The sequence below is a fragment of the Barbatula barbatula genome (assembly GCF_947034865.1).
Source record: "Barbatula barbatula genome assembly, chromosome: 6".
NCBI classification, from domain to species: Eukaryota; Metazoa; Chordata; class Actinopteri; order Cypriniformes; family Nemacheilidae; genus Barbatula; species Barbatula barbatula.
In genome coordinates this window covers 14739150-14755060 of record NC_136765.1, presented here as the reverse complement: position 1 = coordinate 14755060, position 15911 = coordinate 14739150, and the positions used below count along the sequence as shown (strand labels likewise).

The following is a 15911-nucleotide window of genomic DNA, read 5'->3' as shown; positions in this document are numbered from 1 at the left end:
AAATTGGGAGTGTGTCTGATCCTCGAATAGTGTGGGGAAGGTTATTCCAGAGTTTAGGTGCTACGTATGAGAAAGCTCGACCCCTTTTGGTGGATTTAGTTATTCTAGGTGGTATCAAATTTCAGAGTTTTGAGATCTTATGGGTTGTAGTGTGATAGAAGCTCTGTTAGGTAGGTAGGGGCTAAACCGTTTGAGCTTTATAAGTGATTAAAAGAACTTTAAAGATACTAAGTGATATTCCTATGAATAACCCGATCAAAGATCAAAACAAATATTTGTGTTGCAGTTTCTGTGTTAGGTTTCGGCCTAACTGCTCTTGTACAGTTGTTATTGTAAAAGTAAATTTTGAATTAAAATAGCTGAATAAAGACCATCTTTAAAAATCTTTTGCTGAAAAATTTCATAGAACGCAAGGAACCACATAATCATGTATACACGTTCAATTTTTATTTTTCACAGAGACTGCATCACAAATCAACCAGGGATGGACCGATGTATGACTGTTTTCTCCTTCACCTCTTTCCTGTTTTCTCTTCTGTTCCCAGAATGCTTTCCAACCTGTGGGCACGAACGGCGGGCAGCTGTTCATAGGTGCTAAAGCCCAGCTCTGCATCCTGCTGTGGCAGCCAGAAATAAACAAGGTGTTTCTTCAACACCTAGAGAAACAGAAACAGACAAGGTAATGAAAGCAAAAAGAACAAGAAGAGAGACATTAAAAGAAGATGATACCAGACATCTCTCTTCAAAAGACTTTAAATAAATGGTGGATTGCTGTGTGATACCTCATCTGTCAGGTAGTGTGTTTTTCTGAGCAGGTTCCGACGTATAACCTCAACTTCCTGCAACGAATGTTAATCAAACGATCAGGGTCGTAAATCACAGGAAACAGACAGAATAAGAATACAAAAAACTATTTATGACAAAGTTCATTTATAAAAACAACATTTGAGACATCTCAGATGTCCAATGTGGAGATTTTAGCGGGATCTAGCGTTAGGTGGCAAATAACAATCAAAAGCTCAGTCCACCCCTCCCTTTCGAAGCACTATGGCGGTTGACAAAGATGTTGTTCATTTTCACTTCTTTACCGAAGGCAAAAAATCTTTATGAAATGCACTCTGTAGAGCAGTTTGTTCGTTGTGGGCTACTGTAGAAAAAACATGGTGAATTCCATGTAAGAGGACCTGTTTAGATATAGATTATTCTAAGGTAATAAAAACATAAAGCTTCATTATGTAAGGTCTTTATACACCTATGAACATATACTGTATGTATATTATATTGTATTTCTGTCAGTAGAGCTTCCTAAATATTACACATTGCACATTTAAACATACAGTATTTATGCAAGATAAGCATGTGTCTGTAAAAACAGTGCAGTCCAATTACATGTTTCACAGTCATTGGAGTTTGACCTTAAACTGTATAAAATATGGACATAGTGTCCGTGACGTCACCCGTAGGTTGGCAGGGAGTAATAACGAAGCCTAAAGTAGGCTGAGCCGGCCGTCATGTCACTCCCGGATAATCGAAAATGGGTAAAGAGGCGGGACGCAGTCACTCAACCTATTTTGCAGAATTTTATATAGAACAATTCACAGAGACCGGAATATTGCCCCTTGAGTTTGACATGGAAGACATGATAGTAATTCTTTACCCATGAATAAATCTTTGGCTTAAGTCTACATTTACATATTCTCATTATTATTACAAAGTGATAATACACAGGTAATTTACCTCTGCCACTGCATCTTGAGAGAACATAAATGCATTGAGATGAGAAACAGCCACCACATAAAGCACAGGACACCAGTTCCTCTTCAGAGCTCCAGTTACTAAAGCCCGAAAATACAGCCGCAACAGTGGAAGCGAGTCCTCCATGGGGGACGTGAACTTCTCCAGTGGAATAGGCAACTGTGCAGGACAAACAAACTTCTGTTAGATGTAATGTTTTTCCTAATTTTATTCACAAACTTAGTTTGGTAGATCCTGAGCAAACCAATTTGTGAAATGTAGAAATTTTGCAAGATCGGGCGATCTTGAAAACTAAACTTTACAGCCCAAATCTGAACCTAACCTGAACCCAAATGCCCACAATCAATCTTATAATTTTCATTTACAGGGGGCATTCCGTTAATTCATTTATCAGTATGTGTGCTTTATGGGATTGAAACTTATGCTTTATCTTTTGAGACAGTAAGTTTGGATGTCAGTTGAAAAGTAGCCCATTACCTGCTGCAGCGAGACGCCCAAAGATCGCAGCATCCCGACATGTTCGCCAAACACGGCCAGCCTCATGGAGACACTATAGCGCCTCTGCAGCGGAAGCAGCATAAAGCAGCCAAACAAAGGGTCTCCAAAAGACACGGCCTCATATTGAGCCAGCAGAGCCGAATACAGGTCATGAAAAGATGCCAAGCCTGGTGGAGGCGAGCCCAGATCCAGCGCCTCGAGCCGGTCCGGCCGCGTCAGTCCACGAAACAGCACCCACATCAGCTCTTGCACGGGCCGTTCCAGAAAGAGGTCACTGGAGCACAAAAAGACGCAGGCTAGTCGGGCTAACTTAGCCACCGGAGGCACCACGCTAAGAGCTTGCTCCCGCCAGCTTTCCAGAACCAGCAGCCACTGAAGGCAATGAGTGACCGACTCCAAAGAACCCACCGGAAGAGAGTCAACCTGCTGTCCACCTCCAGCCCACAATCCCATTCGCTCATACAAACTGATGAGCGGTAAGAAGGGCCAATCAGAGGGCAGGGAGGGGCCTGTCAGCTCAGGTAGGAAATGAGAGCTGATGGAGGGGGTTCTGCCAAGGTACCGGTCACGGGAAGCAAGGACCGCAGGTTCCATATGGGCAAGGTGGGTGAGGTAACAACCACGAATGGACGGCAGATGAAGAAGAGCGTCGCGCAGCAGAACACCAGTACCTGGTAAAGTCTTCTCCTGGAGTTGCAACTCAGCCAACGCAGCCACCTCTGGTTCACCCCTACCACCCTCACTTAAAAATAAAAACCGAAAGATTACACTTAAGAGTTGTACAGTTTAAGAACGCCTTTCCAGACATGTTCAGACAAATTGATACCTTATTAAAGTCAAGATACACATGTTATGATTTTTAAAGAGATTGTTCATCCAATAATAAAAAGTCTGTCATCATTTACTTACCCTCATGTTATTTCAAACCTGTATGACTTTCTTTCTACTGCAGAACACAACATGTGTGGGCCACTGAGACATTTATCTAAATATTTTATTTTTGTGTTTCATAGAAGAAAAAGCCACATACAGGATCTGAACAACATTAAAGTAAAAAAAGATGTCAGAATTTCAATGTTTTGGCGAACTGTCCCTTTAACAAACAATGAATGCTATGGTTAATTTGTCAATGGAATAAACCTTGCAATTCATTTTACATTGCATTGTTTGCTGCCCTCTTGTGAGCATGATGTGAAACTATAAATTGAAAAACTGGACTGATACATAGATCCATAAATAAGGGCATTCTTAAAAGTCATAAAGCTGGATATCTAAACATACTGTCAAACTAACACCAAATAGTTTTTGGCCACCATTGACTACCATAGTAAGAATAATTAAAATGGTAGTCAAAACTGCCCCAGAACGATTTGCTTTCCTACATGCTTTAAAATATCTTATTTTGTGTTCAACAGAACAAATAAATGTATAAAGCAATTACATTTGTTCTACTATGTTAGACAATGGTGTCCAAGAAATGTTTGGTTACAAGAATTCTTCAAAGTATATTTCTATATGTTAATCAGAAAAAAAATATGTTTACAGATTTGGAACAACTAAGGCTAAGTAAATCATTTTGGGGTGAACTGTTCCTTTAAGACTGGAAAGATATTCAGCTTTATTCTTTCTTAAACCAATAAGTCTGTTCTTGGAGAGCTCCATTAATTCTCAAGTATATAATTCTTACATTTGACATCATAGCAACACAATAGAACAGCACAGAGATCCATCGAAGTCCTGTCGTTTCTCATTTAACTGCACTCTGTATAATCTTTAGGCACTTACTCAAACACTTACTGGAACTGGAATTAAGCAGTAAACAATTTGACTCCATACAATAATACAAAAGCTTTAGTTAAGGTTTAGCTAAGGTAAGACTCTTATCAAATCACACAATAGAAGAAACACAACAGAAGAAATTTAAAAAGAATAAAATGTGATGAAAGAGCCTATACAATTGTTTGAAAATATTTAGCAATTTGAATGCCAAAAAAATGGAAGACAAATTGGCTTTGAAGCAAGTACTTTGAGTTCTTTGTGAGTTTTTGGCCCAGTTTCACAGACAAGGCATAAGCCTAGGCCCAAACTAAAAACAGGGCCTGTCTTAGTGACCTGTCTTAACTAAATATATATTATAAAAAAGATATCAGTGCCATTGTTTTGTCTGAAGATGCACACCAGTCATGTATTCTTGTAAAATGTAAGTCATTTTTATAAAAGCGACATTAATATCTTCATTCAACTAAGGCATAGTCCTTGCTTAAGCTAAGCCGTGTCTGTGAAACAGAGCCATAGTCTTTATGAGTTAGAAATGGTGTTAAAGTGAGAGTTCACCCAAACATTTTAGTTTTGTCATCATTTACTCACCCTTTTGTAATTTCAAACCTGTATAACTTTCTTTCTTCTGCAGAGCACAAAAGAAGATATTTAGAAAAATTGTGTTAACTGAACCCCATTCACTTGCATTGGTTTTGTGTTCATACAATACAAGTAAATGGGGTCCAGTGCTGTTCGGTAACCAACTTTCTTAAAATATCTTGATTTGTTTTCTGAGGAAGAAAGAAAGTCAGAAAGGTTTGAAATGACATGGGGATGAGTAAATTGTGAACTATAACTTTAATACTAATTGCAAAAAAAATACATTAAAAGCGACATAAACGTCCTTGTCAATCTCAAGAGTATGTTATTTGCTTTTACCTACGTGTAACCAACTCATGGACCATTGTTTGGACATGTAAAATCTGACCTCAACAAAAAAACACACTAAATGTATGACTTCCGTACAGACTTACGGAAGGAGACTGTGGCTGAAGATCAGGATGGACATGAGTTCGTGTGCCAGGTGTTCACTGCCAGGAAGCAGCCAGGGCAACAGAGCCAAGGACACTTGGTGAAATAAAGAGGCATGTTTGGCCACCTCTGGGTCAACTGGGACCTAAGACATTGCCGTTATAGATTTTAAATCATCCAATTAATGATAGCAAAGCACAATGCCATATGAATATATGTATACAATACATTAATCAATAATGTCAGAACCAGTGGCGTACGGGACATTTACTGCATGCAAAACCAGATATGCAGGCTTAGGATATGCTGTTGCAACAGGTGCTTGGTGGGAGGGACCCCATCTTGTGCTTTACGGGGGGCCTCACTGATTTGCGGTACGCCACTGGTCACAACACAATCTAAATCATTTACCAGGCAAAGAAATGTATACAGAAGAAATCTAGTGAAATTGTTTGTGTAAATGCACAGGTTACCAGTTTGTGTGCCAGTCTGAGAAGCAAATACAGCAGGTGGTGCTCATGACGCAGGATCCAGGCACTTGTGAGTGACACAGGGGGCGTGACTCCAACACAGGAGCGCAGATAATTCAAAACAGAGTCTGACAGGAGGAAAGAACTAAACTGATGAGAGAAAGAGAGTTCAATAAAATAGATATCATTTTATCACAAATTGGCATCCAACTTCTTGATGTTGATTTTGTTTTCGACTAACAGTGAAACAATATAAACAAACCTACCCTTTTAGTTAAGCCTTTGTGAAGGGAGGTAATGGTGTTCAGCAGGTGGAGGAGAGCTGTGGGGAGGAGCAAGGGAGAGTCGGGTCCTGTCAGATTGCTGGTTTTCTTAAGTTTAGAACAGCCCAGCCCAGGCAGACTGGGAACGACCTCCCAACCCACAGCACTTAGTACAGGGTTACAAATCACAGAGCTGGACCTGTATCAACAGAAGGTAATATCAATCCTTTAATATCAAATCCAATTTTTTTCATGCCCGTTTGTTAAGTTTCATCTCACAGAATGTTTCTCTTATGTTAATGTACACATCTTGTGCTATAGAACTTTTATAATATCTTGTACACTACTGGTCAAAAGTTCAGACACTTGAATAAAATGTTTCTTGTTAATTTAAAGAACACGTTTGACCTGAAAGTGTGTGCTTAAATGTCTGAAATTAGTTTATTAGACAAAATATAATTTTGCAAACAATCATGTTTTTTACATGACAAAACAAACATTTTATTTTATAAAAATGATTTTGAAATGGATGACTTTGACTGAATAATGAAGAAAGAGAAGCCAAAAAGAGCACAGAATAGATGGTAGCTCCTTTAATATTATTTAAAAAGCATCTCAGGGTGAGACCTTCAGAAGCTGCTTCTGCAAATTCTAGTCAAAAGGTGACTACACTGAAGATGATAAAACATCTAAAGTTTTAATGTATTTTTTATTAGTTACAACCTAATTCCTATAGTTCCCTTTTTTATTTCATATTTTTTATTAGTTGATTATCATTCAAAAATATGGAAAAATTATGAACACAAGTAAGTGTCTAAAAACTCCCCGCAGTGTATAATATGTGATTAAGACACATTGAATTAATCCGTTTTGTCTGTTTGACTGTTTGATTAATTCAATGTGTCTTGAGCACATATTATACACTAATGGGAGTTTTACTGGGTCAATTTAAGAACGCAAAACATTCACCCACCTGAAGCTACTGGTCATATTTCGTATGGCATGATGGGATATAAGTGGCATCAACACGTCTGAGGTAAGTGACTCTAGCTCCTGCAGACACTGAACTGGCTGGAAAGAGCTCTGTGAAAAAAAAGATTTATACACCTTCTATCTCAATTTTTGAGTATCATTCGTAGTGAAAAATGTAGAATCGAGGACATGCAAAGCAAACTATGAATATAAAGTGATCTATAAAATGTGTCTAATGTGCCAGGTGTCTAATTCTAACCATTCTACTTTCTCACAAACATTTACCTGCACACTAAGCTGTGAATAATAAGCCTCCATGAACAGCAGGTAGGAGGGAATCAAGATCAGTGCGCTTGACATTTGCCCTGGGTTGTCGAGCGCTTTTACACAGCCTTTGAGTAAACCAATGACGGTGGGCTGCAGGCCGGTCACATGACTCCACGAAATGGGAGGGGGTGGAGGACACTCTGTACCCTGAGAACTGTCAATAGACAACTGTATCAACACTGCATCTGGATAATATTAAACAAGACATCTTGACTACCATAGTAGGAAAAAAACGCTTAATACATGTCTTTGTTCTATTGAACACAAAAGAAGATATGTTGAAGAATGTAGAAAAGCAAACCGTTCTGGGGCACTTTTGACTACCATTGTAATTGTTCTTACTATGATAGTCGATGGAGGCCAAGAACTGTTTGGCTACAAGCATTCTTCCAAATACCTTTCTGAGTGTTGGGTGAACTGTCCCTTTAAGTAGCTAAATATTTGTTACAATAGATCTTGTAAATAAATTGTTGGTGAATCTACCAGTAACAGCAATTTGTACCATTAAACTAAATTTGACCATCCTTTCAATAGCAGTCTGAAAAGAAATGATATATTTTTCAAATGGTTATTTATGTGTAGATGATAATCTGACAACGTTTCTTTATATTTTTATCTGTATCAGTGTTGTTATAATGCTTTGTGCTATAATGTTACTTATTTTCTGATCACACGAATAAAGCCTATGTCCCATGTTTCAAAACACAGGTCGAGTCATACCTGCCTCTCTGTAGCGCCTCACAACAGCCTGCAGTGTGGGTGACTTGAGTGAGTAGCACCAGCAGAATTCTGACTCTGTCCAGTTCCAGAGGAGTTAGAGCCTCAGATGATGCACGATTCCCAGACTGCAACCTCTGAACCAGCACAGGATACAGATCCCTAGAATAAAGGAAGAAGAGCATTGTTCCAATTGCTCAATTGGTAGAGCACAGTGTCAGAGGTACAAAGGTCCTTGGTTTGATAATAGTAAATATGCACTGAAATACTACAGAATCTGGAAAGTGCATAAATGCAAATGCAATGTAATACATTGCACAGTGACTACAGACAAATACTTTAAATGTATTCTCAACAGTTATCACTGTATTACTAATTATAAAGACAGAATCAATAAACATTTTGGATTACACTTTTTAACGGGAGAAAAACAGATAGAAGCTCTCACGTGTACACACTGCAGGCTTGTCCATAGCTGGCGGCCACTGCGAACATCTTTAGTGCCTCTGTACTGCAGTGAAGAGCTTCACTTGGTTCTAGCAACATCTCTGATGGTTCAACAACCACGAAACGTGCCAAAAGCTCTTTACCTCCTAAAGAGTTCAGCTGAGACACATAGATACTAGTTAGTGCTATCCAAAAATGTACAAAATGTTCAAGCAAACTTGTCATCAGAACTTTCCTTAAATTCATTCTTTATTTAATCCTGTATGACTTGCTTTCTTCTGTAGACTACAAAACAAGATATTTTGGAGAATGTTGGTGACCACACAACACTGGACCTCATTGACTTCCATTGTGTTAATACAAAATCACAAAGACATTTCTCAAGATATCTTCTTTTCTGTTTCAAAAAAGAAAGAGTCATAAACTGATTTAAAAAATAATATAATAATAATAATAATGAAAAAACAATAAATTATGGCAACATTTTTGGGTGAACTAGCCCTTCAAGGAGGAGACGAAGAGGATTTATTAAAATATGGTCACACAATAACAACCCACAGAAAGACCATAGAAATCTGTACAAAATTATATCCTAAAGTGTAAGTATGTCATTCTTGTCATAAGTATCATAATTATTTATAATTAGTGGGTGCTCAACACTGTTAACCTATTCCACCCATTGTAAAACTCACAATTCGAGCACAAGCATGCCGCCCAGCACTTGCTAGAGCATTTAGTAGCTTCATCGCCAAGGCAACAGGCAACCCATACAAAGATGAGGCAGTCTGTGAAGTATAAGGAGCCCATGATCCTGGAAGAAACTCAGAAATCACAGTGTCCATCAGCCGTGGGCAGTCCAAGATCTAAGAGAAAAAGACAATTTTAAACCAATTATATAGTATATGCATGAATGCATCGGCAGACACTTTTATCCAAAGCAACCTAAGCTATACAGTCATGCTATATATTTTACAATGCATATAAGGAGAATTAAACCCATGACCTTGGCAGTATTGCACCGTAAATAGATGTTTAGAAAAATAGCTCTTTAGGTCTTTATAATAGGTGTAACGTCACTACTGATCTCATCTCATGTTTACCTGTATAGCTGCTGCAGTTGAGTGACGAGCGATTCGGATCAGAATCTCCAGAATATCAAGAACAACTCGGGGAGACGGTCGCACAACCTCCAAAATATAACGGAGCCGAGGAAGACCCTGCATCTTCAGAAAGCCCTGAAAGAAACACAGGGATTTAATACGCGTAGGAACCCCTCTGGGATTTTACCTTCAACCTGGTATATACATTTATGTGTCCTGAATTTTAATTGCAAATCTAAGAAAAAAAACTGTGTGGAAACATTAACCAGGTAAAAGATAGTCCAACATTCAACGCTTTCCATCTCTCGTTGAACCACTACATGTTTTTAGAAATCAATGTCAGAGCCCAGTTACCTTGACGACATCCTGCCTTGCAACATCATGATCGGTCTTGTTGTCTTCCTTCTCTTTAACGGTTGGTTTCATGGACTCGTCCATGCCTTCATCATCCTCATCTTCATCTTCCTGAGACGTGGGCAGCAGAGGGAATGTTGCTGTCCCAAGCAGCCATGGAAAGGCCCTGTCTAAGCACTCCTAGTGTGGGGCGAACAAAATCTATATTTATACAAATCTTTGCATATCATGAAAAACATCACATGACACTGCCACTTACTTCATCGTCAGATGAAACCAGCAGAGCATTCAAGGCATGCACGGCTGCTGACATCACAGCCTCAACGCTGTCATCCAATGAGTAACGCAGAAGGAAGAGCAGTCCTGCATCCAACAAACAAGACAAGACGCTGCTCTTCAGAGAAGACGTGTACTCACCCGCACGTGCCTGATGGTGAACAAGCCAAATGTAAATGTTATTCTTAAGAACATGATAAACAACAGAGACCAAAACTCTGGAATGAGATAGAAAATGTGGCACATTTAATTTATTCGAGTCATATCAAGTCTAGCAAAATTTTCTTGCCTCCATTAGCATCATCATGAAAGTAAACATGATGTCATATTTATATACAGTGTGTTTTTGCGCGGCTATGTTCATGTGGTGAACAGTAGATTTTAGAGCTTTTCAAATCATTCTAAAGCACTTGTGTTTACTTTGGTCAGGACATTAGCCAGAGTGCTGACTGCCAGATTGCGCTGTTGGTTCAGCTGACTGCGAGAGAGAATGAAAAGCTCCTGCAGCGAGTAGCCAGCCAGCTAGAACAGAAAAAAGAGAAAATTTTATTTAGTATAACACATAAGCAACCACTCCACGCGTCTGCCTCTGACTAATACAAACGTCTTTTTAAATACGTAGCATCAGCTCTATTTCACTGCCAGAATAGAGACCAGTCAGTAGCTGAAGCCACTAACCTCTGGCTCCTCTCCATGGTGATGCAGACCCAAATGAGTGGGCAAGTCTTCAGTGGGTGGGATGAGAGAACCAGCAAAGTTGAAACGGGCTTGCATAGCCTAAAATTGAATGAAGCGTTAATTCAAACAAATGCAGACTCATTTACTAGATATACTGAATTGTATCAACTGCGGTTGATAATGTGTTCTGGGTGGTTAAGGCACAACTACAGACCATTTTGCAAGACGTAAACGACACTTGCCCAGAAGCAATTCCTGATTTCAGTATATTAATCAGCTTTAAAATTATGGTTTAACAGTTCTTTTCTGTTATAAATGTGGCATCTGGGTGGTTCCTGGTTCTCATTCTTATGAAGTTGCTAAAGGGTCCTTGTTTTTGTTTAGTCATCACTAACTTTCTTAGTAGTGATTTGGTTAGCTAGCACGAATTTAACCTTCTTTACAGGTTTTTATGGTTTGTACCTTTTTGGTGCTTTGTTTTTTGGGAGGAGGAGGGTCTCTTGTCCATTCCAGTTTTTCTGGCTCTAGCTTGTCCATGTGTAACCACTTCTTCTGCGGCTTAATGGGCAGCTCTGTAAAGTCAAGCAAAACAAATATTTTAAATAACAGTATTATAACTAGATGTTACTATTTTCATAAGGAAATGTGAGTGCTGCTCTTTATGGGTAGCTGTTAGGGATTTATAAGAATAGTTCACCCTAAATGAAAATTCTCTCATAGTTTATTTACCCCATGCCATACTGGATGTATGCAAGTTTCCTGGCAAAATACGATACCTAGTCACGAGACATGCCTGAAGCGATTCGATTTGAAGATATCAATATGCCACCATATTTGATTCTAGTGCTAATATGTACTACGTTTTGGTTTCAATGTGGCTGTAACTTCACATTTATTAAAGGAATAGTATAGAAGTTTAGTAATTTCATGAAAATTCACTCAATGTCATACAAGCCGTCCGCATGTTTATTTATTCTGTCGAAAACAAATTGAGGCTTATGAGGAAAGCTTTCCAGGGGTCTTCTACATATAATGTTGGTTAATGTCCAAATTTCAGTTTCATCGCAGCTTCAGAATGTCACCAGCCAATGAACAAGGGCGTTGTCTAGCAAAACAATACGTAATTTTCAAAAAAACAAAAAAAATGATATATCTTTTAAACATCAATATATGGCTTGCATGGCCTCGAGGTGACTCCATGAAGTGCATCGACAACGTCACGTACCACGTAATCATGCTGGGAAGGTCACGCAGTTCCGACATAGGGTTTACGAGTGTGGAGAAAGACCGTTCAAAAGTTCTTAGATGTTGAATGACACGTTATATGTCTGAGCAAAATTGGTCAGTTTGTGTGCATATCAGGGATGTTTAAATCTTTTGAAGTCTACATCACACTTAAACTTTTCAACATCATTGGGTAATGCGGAAGTCGTCTATTTATGTTTATAAAGTATTTAAAAAAATAAGTTCTTGGAAAATTACTAATTGTTAAATCATCGGCTGGTGTCGTTTAGAGCCTTTTGAAGCTGTGATGATACTGAAACTTGGACCTTAACATACAGCCCCCGTTCAAGTCCATTATATGTAAAAAAGAAAAGCTTTGGAAAAGCCCTGGAATGCTTTCCTCAGTAGCCTAAATTTGTTTTCCGATAGATGGAATAAACACACGGACAGCTTGAAGGACATGTGGGTGAGTGAATAAACATTACATTTGAAGTGAACTTTTCATTTAACCTGCTAAGGTTGTTTGGATTACCTTAATAATGGATTTATGTGCTTTTTGGAGATTCAATTTAATGCTGGGTCCTAAATATGGACATGTAACTCCGCTCTTCATCAGGTTACACTGGCTCCCTGTTGCCGCCCGCATAAAGTTCAAAGCTATGCTCCTGGCCTACAAGTATCTCCACTCACTAATGCAGATCTATGTTCCTGCCAGATCACTGCGGTCTGCAAAGGAACAACGACTAGTGGTACCATCCCAAAAAGGAAAAAAATCACTCTCCCGTACCTTCTCTGGATCTGTTCCACATTGGTGGAATGATCTACCAGCTGCTACGAGATCAGCAGACTCGGTTGCCATCTTTAAAAAACGCATCTCTTCCGTCAACACGTCGCTGATTGATTTTTCCTAATTCTCTTCCCTTTCCTTTTTTAAAAAGAAAAAAAACACTTACTAACCTCACTATTCTTAGCTTTGTATACTGTGCTAGGCTTTAATGGACTAGTTTGATGCACTTATGTATTTTGTTGCCTATGTTATTATAATTGCTTCCAATGTTTCCTCATCTGTAAGTCGCTTTGGATAAAAGCGTCTGCTAAATGACTAAATGTAAATGTAATGTTTTACCTGTCTTGAGGATATTCTGGCTTGGGTTTTTTCGTCCGCCAGGCAAAAATCCTACAGCCCATCATTAATGAACAGAACATCACATGCTTACTGCAGTGCATTTACAGAAACAATGTTCTTTAAACATTGACCCCAAGTGTACCTCATCCATAAATCTCAGTGAGTCTTTCTTATCTCTAATACCCTAAAACTAATAGGTGCTGGCTCCAGCTAGCTATGCTCTAATCAGACTAAGTGAAATTGATGCATGTGTCTTAGCGTGCTGGAGCGCTCAGCTTAGCTGGACAGATCTGCCAAGCGGACAGTCCTGGATATTTGTGGCTAGCTCCAAGTGCAGTTTAAATAAAAAACTGGAATTTGTCCAGATGCACTTGAGCTGACGAGATTGAGAAGACCACATCCGGTGCATTAGGCAGATTTTACTTTCCAATGCTGCATGCATGCGGATCCGCCCAAAAACCCTATTAATAGTTTTTCATAGAATAAATCCTGCAGCACAGTTATTCAGTCAAATAAATTAAACATAATTACAAATGTGTACGCTTTTCCTCTGTAAATATTAAAAAATGCGTCTTTGTTTTTATTTGTATGTGTGTTTTGTTTTGATGTGGACCTTAGAGTGAAATTAAACAATTAATCTCACCTGTAATTGGAGGTTGAACTACAGGCAGGTTCTTATTCTCCTCATCCTGATCATCTTCTATGGCAGAAGTTTCCTGAGCTTGTGTTGTGTAATCTAGCGCTGATGCCGTGCGATTAGACAGAGATTTATTCAGGGAAGCCTCCTGTTGCCCAGGCCCGGATGCTGACTCAGAGGATTTAGTTATCTGTGCTTTTTGAGATCTGACAAAGTCCACTAATCTAGGGTCTGACAAAACACAAATGGGAGATCTAAGTACCTACCAACTTAAGAATGGCAAAAGTGACAAGTTACATTCTGGCAAGCAAGAGCTTTTTGGTACCAGAATCTTTAAAATTAAAGATGACATCCAGCTCACCAAGTTGTGCCAGCAGCCTCCCCTGCTCCTCCAGTATCTCACTCTGGGACATTGCCTGCAGCTTTGCTTGGTTCTCCTGATGGATTTTTATCGTTTCTATGGCACTGTTAGCAATTCCAAGTCCTTGACCCGACACTAGCAAGGAATTTACAGCATCTACCAAAAGAAAAATGTGAGATGATGCCTTAGTTAACCATGAACAAAAATATGATGAACAATGACTTACCAACAACATTTGATCTAGATGGCACAGTGTCCATACTCTCCAATGGTAAGACAGCAAAATTTGTTGCTCCACATGACTGATCTTTAGTCCGTGAACCGTTTAAACTATGTGCACCTTCCTTGTTAGCTCGTTGTGCTGCAATTTGACGTGCAAAAATACTTTTTCTTCCTCTTGGTCCTTTTTCCATTCCCTAAGTGCACAGAAAACGCTTAAGATTTGATCAGACAAAAGAACAATTAAACAGACGAATACTTTATAGGAATTATGCTCTTGTAATATGGTTTAAACCTCATCTTACCTCACTCTCTACGACAGACCGATGTAGAACTTTAGGAAAAGCAGTGCCTGTGAATGTTGGCAAGGACACGGGTACCGCGCTAGTGTCCCTCTCCTACATAAAGAGAATTTAAATGATGCATCATGTTGAATTATTTCGAAGATATAACAAAACCGCTAAGATTACTCACAAAGATCCTGGAGAGGACAGCACTGATGTGAGTATCATGTCTGTCCAGTCGCTCTTCTGGGTCCTCATCTTCAAAGCGCACTCGATCCTTTTTAAAACGTGACTTTTTTGGAGGTGCAGGTGTCAGGGTGGGAATCTGATCAGGGAGGTCTGAATGTAGGTAGAAATACAGTATGAAAAAGAACCAGTTAAGAATTCAAACAGATACTGTGTACAGATCGTATACTGTACAAATGAGGTGGAAAAATGTTGATACAAGAGAGACTATCTATACAGTTTTGCAATAACTGTGACATTAAAAATAAATTCGAAATATTTAAGATTCTGCACTATTTCAAGTCACTGCTAAAATGTGTAATGAATCATCTGATGCCTGTCAAGTGCATGCTTTCATGAAAGCAAAAAGGGGGCGTGTACTGACAGTAAAGTTGCTTGAATACCAACATCACATCTACGATGACACTATTTTCAACTCACCTTCTATAGTCACGACATCTTTCTGGTTATCCTCAGCTTCCACGTCTCCTCTGCGTTTATCAGGACGCTTAACTACAGTAACAGAGCGGCTGTCCGCTGTCAAAAACTCCTGCTGCTGCTCGAGCAGATCCGCCTCACTGTCTGTGGGTTTGGGACGTCGCAACATCCCACTCTCCCGTAATAAATGCCGCTATTGTTTCAGGGGTAAGTGGCAAAATATGAATTCAGCATGCGTCCCTTAGACTGTCAGTGACATCTTGCACTGGCGCAGGCAGAAAAGTTTGTTTAGTAGACAGCGCAAATTCAACACGTAAGTTGCAATAATGTAAACAACAATGGTGGAAAGGTCCCATACAATCCGATAATAAGTGGAAACGTGTATTTTATTTCACAGCTTTGTTCGGCAGATGCTATGCTCAGTTGTAACCTAAACACATGCCTTTCACCGACATGATTCAATGTCCGGGTTAACTCACTACAAAATAAAAGTCTTTGTGTTCGTTTTTTTAATTAAATTGATTGCCAATAAAAACTCACATTTGATATTACATCATGTAAAATATTTACGTGAATTTGATGGTTACTTGACGCAGTAAGATAGATAAAAAAAACACCAATATAATATTTAGCTAATTGTGATGATGATTGGTCAATAAATATCTTAGTGGATTGCAGTTTTATTGCAGACATAATGGCTTAAATCCCATCTCTGAGTGATCTTGCCCTAACTCAAATGACTTTGGCAGT

General features: G+C 39.0%; 1 protein-coding gene across 2 annotated transcripts; it reads right to left on the bottom strand.

Annotated features, from left to right (window-relative positions):
* Positions 1-503: 503 nt before the first annotated feature.
* On the bottom strand, positions 504-15630 carry rpap1 (RNA polymerase II associated protein 1). Of its 2 annotated transcripts, XM_079457890.1 has the most exons (25): positions 15165-15630; positions 14689-14837; positions 14520-14612; positions 14222-14411; positions 13996-14151; positions 13641-13865; positions 12998-13048; positions 11110-11219; positions 10648-10746; positions 10390-10491; positions 9953-10120; positions 9694-9873; positions 9340-9474; positions 8932-9102; positions 8241-8398; positions 7796-7954; positions 7034-7229; positions 6750-6859; positions 5780-5975; positions 5517-5663; positions 5046-5188; positions 2233-2995; positions 1738-1914; positions 783-839; positions 504-656 (listed from the first exon to the last, which is right to left on the bottom strand). In XM_079457890.1, the coding sequence occupies exons 1-25, from the start codon at positions 15328-15330 to the stop codon at positions 513-515; spliced, it is 4245 nt and encodes a 1414-aa protein (XP_079314016.1). In that variant the 5' UTR covers positions 15331-15630; the 3' UTR covers positions 504-512. The 2 variants fall into 2 exon arrangements, with proteins under 2 accessions (XP_079314016.1, XP_079314017.1); XM_079457891.1 differs by lacking the exon at positions 12998-13048.
* Positions 15631-15911: the final 281 nt, after the last annotated feature.

Coding starts and splice junctions, on each gene's coding strand:
- rpap1 (XM_079457890.1), bottom strand. CDS start 15,330: ATGTTGCGACGTCCCAAACCCACAGACAGTGAGGCGGATCTGCTCGAG. Junction 5,189..5,516: donor TCAGACTGGCACACAAACTG/GTAACCTGTGCA, acceptor GCAATGTCTTAG/GTCCCAGTTGACCCAGAGGT. Junction 657..782: donor CACACTACCTGACAGATGAG/GTATCACACAGC, acceptor CTGTTTCTCTAG/GTGTTGAAGAAACACCTTGT.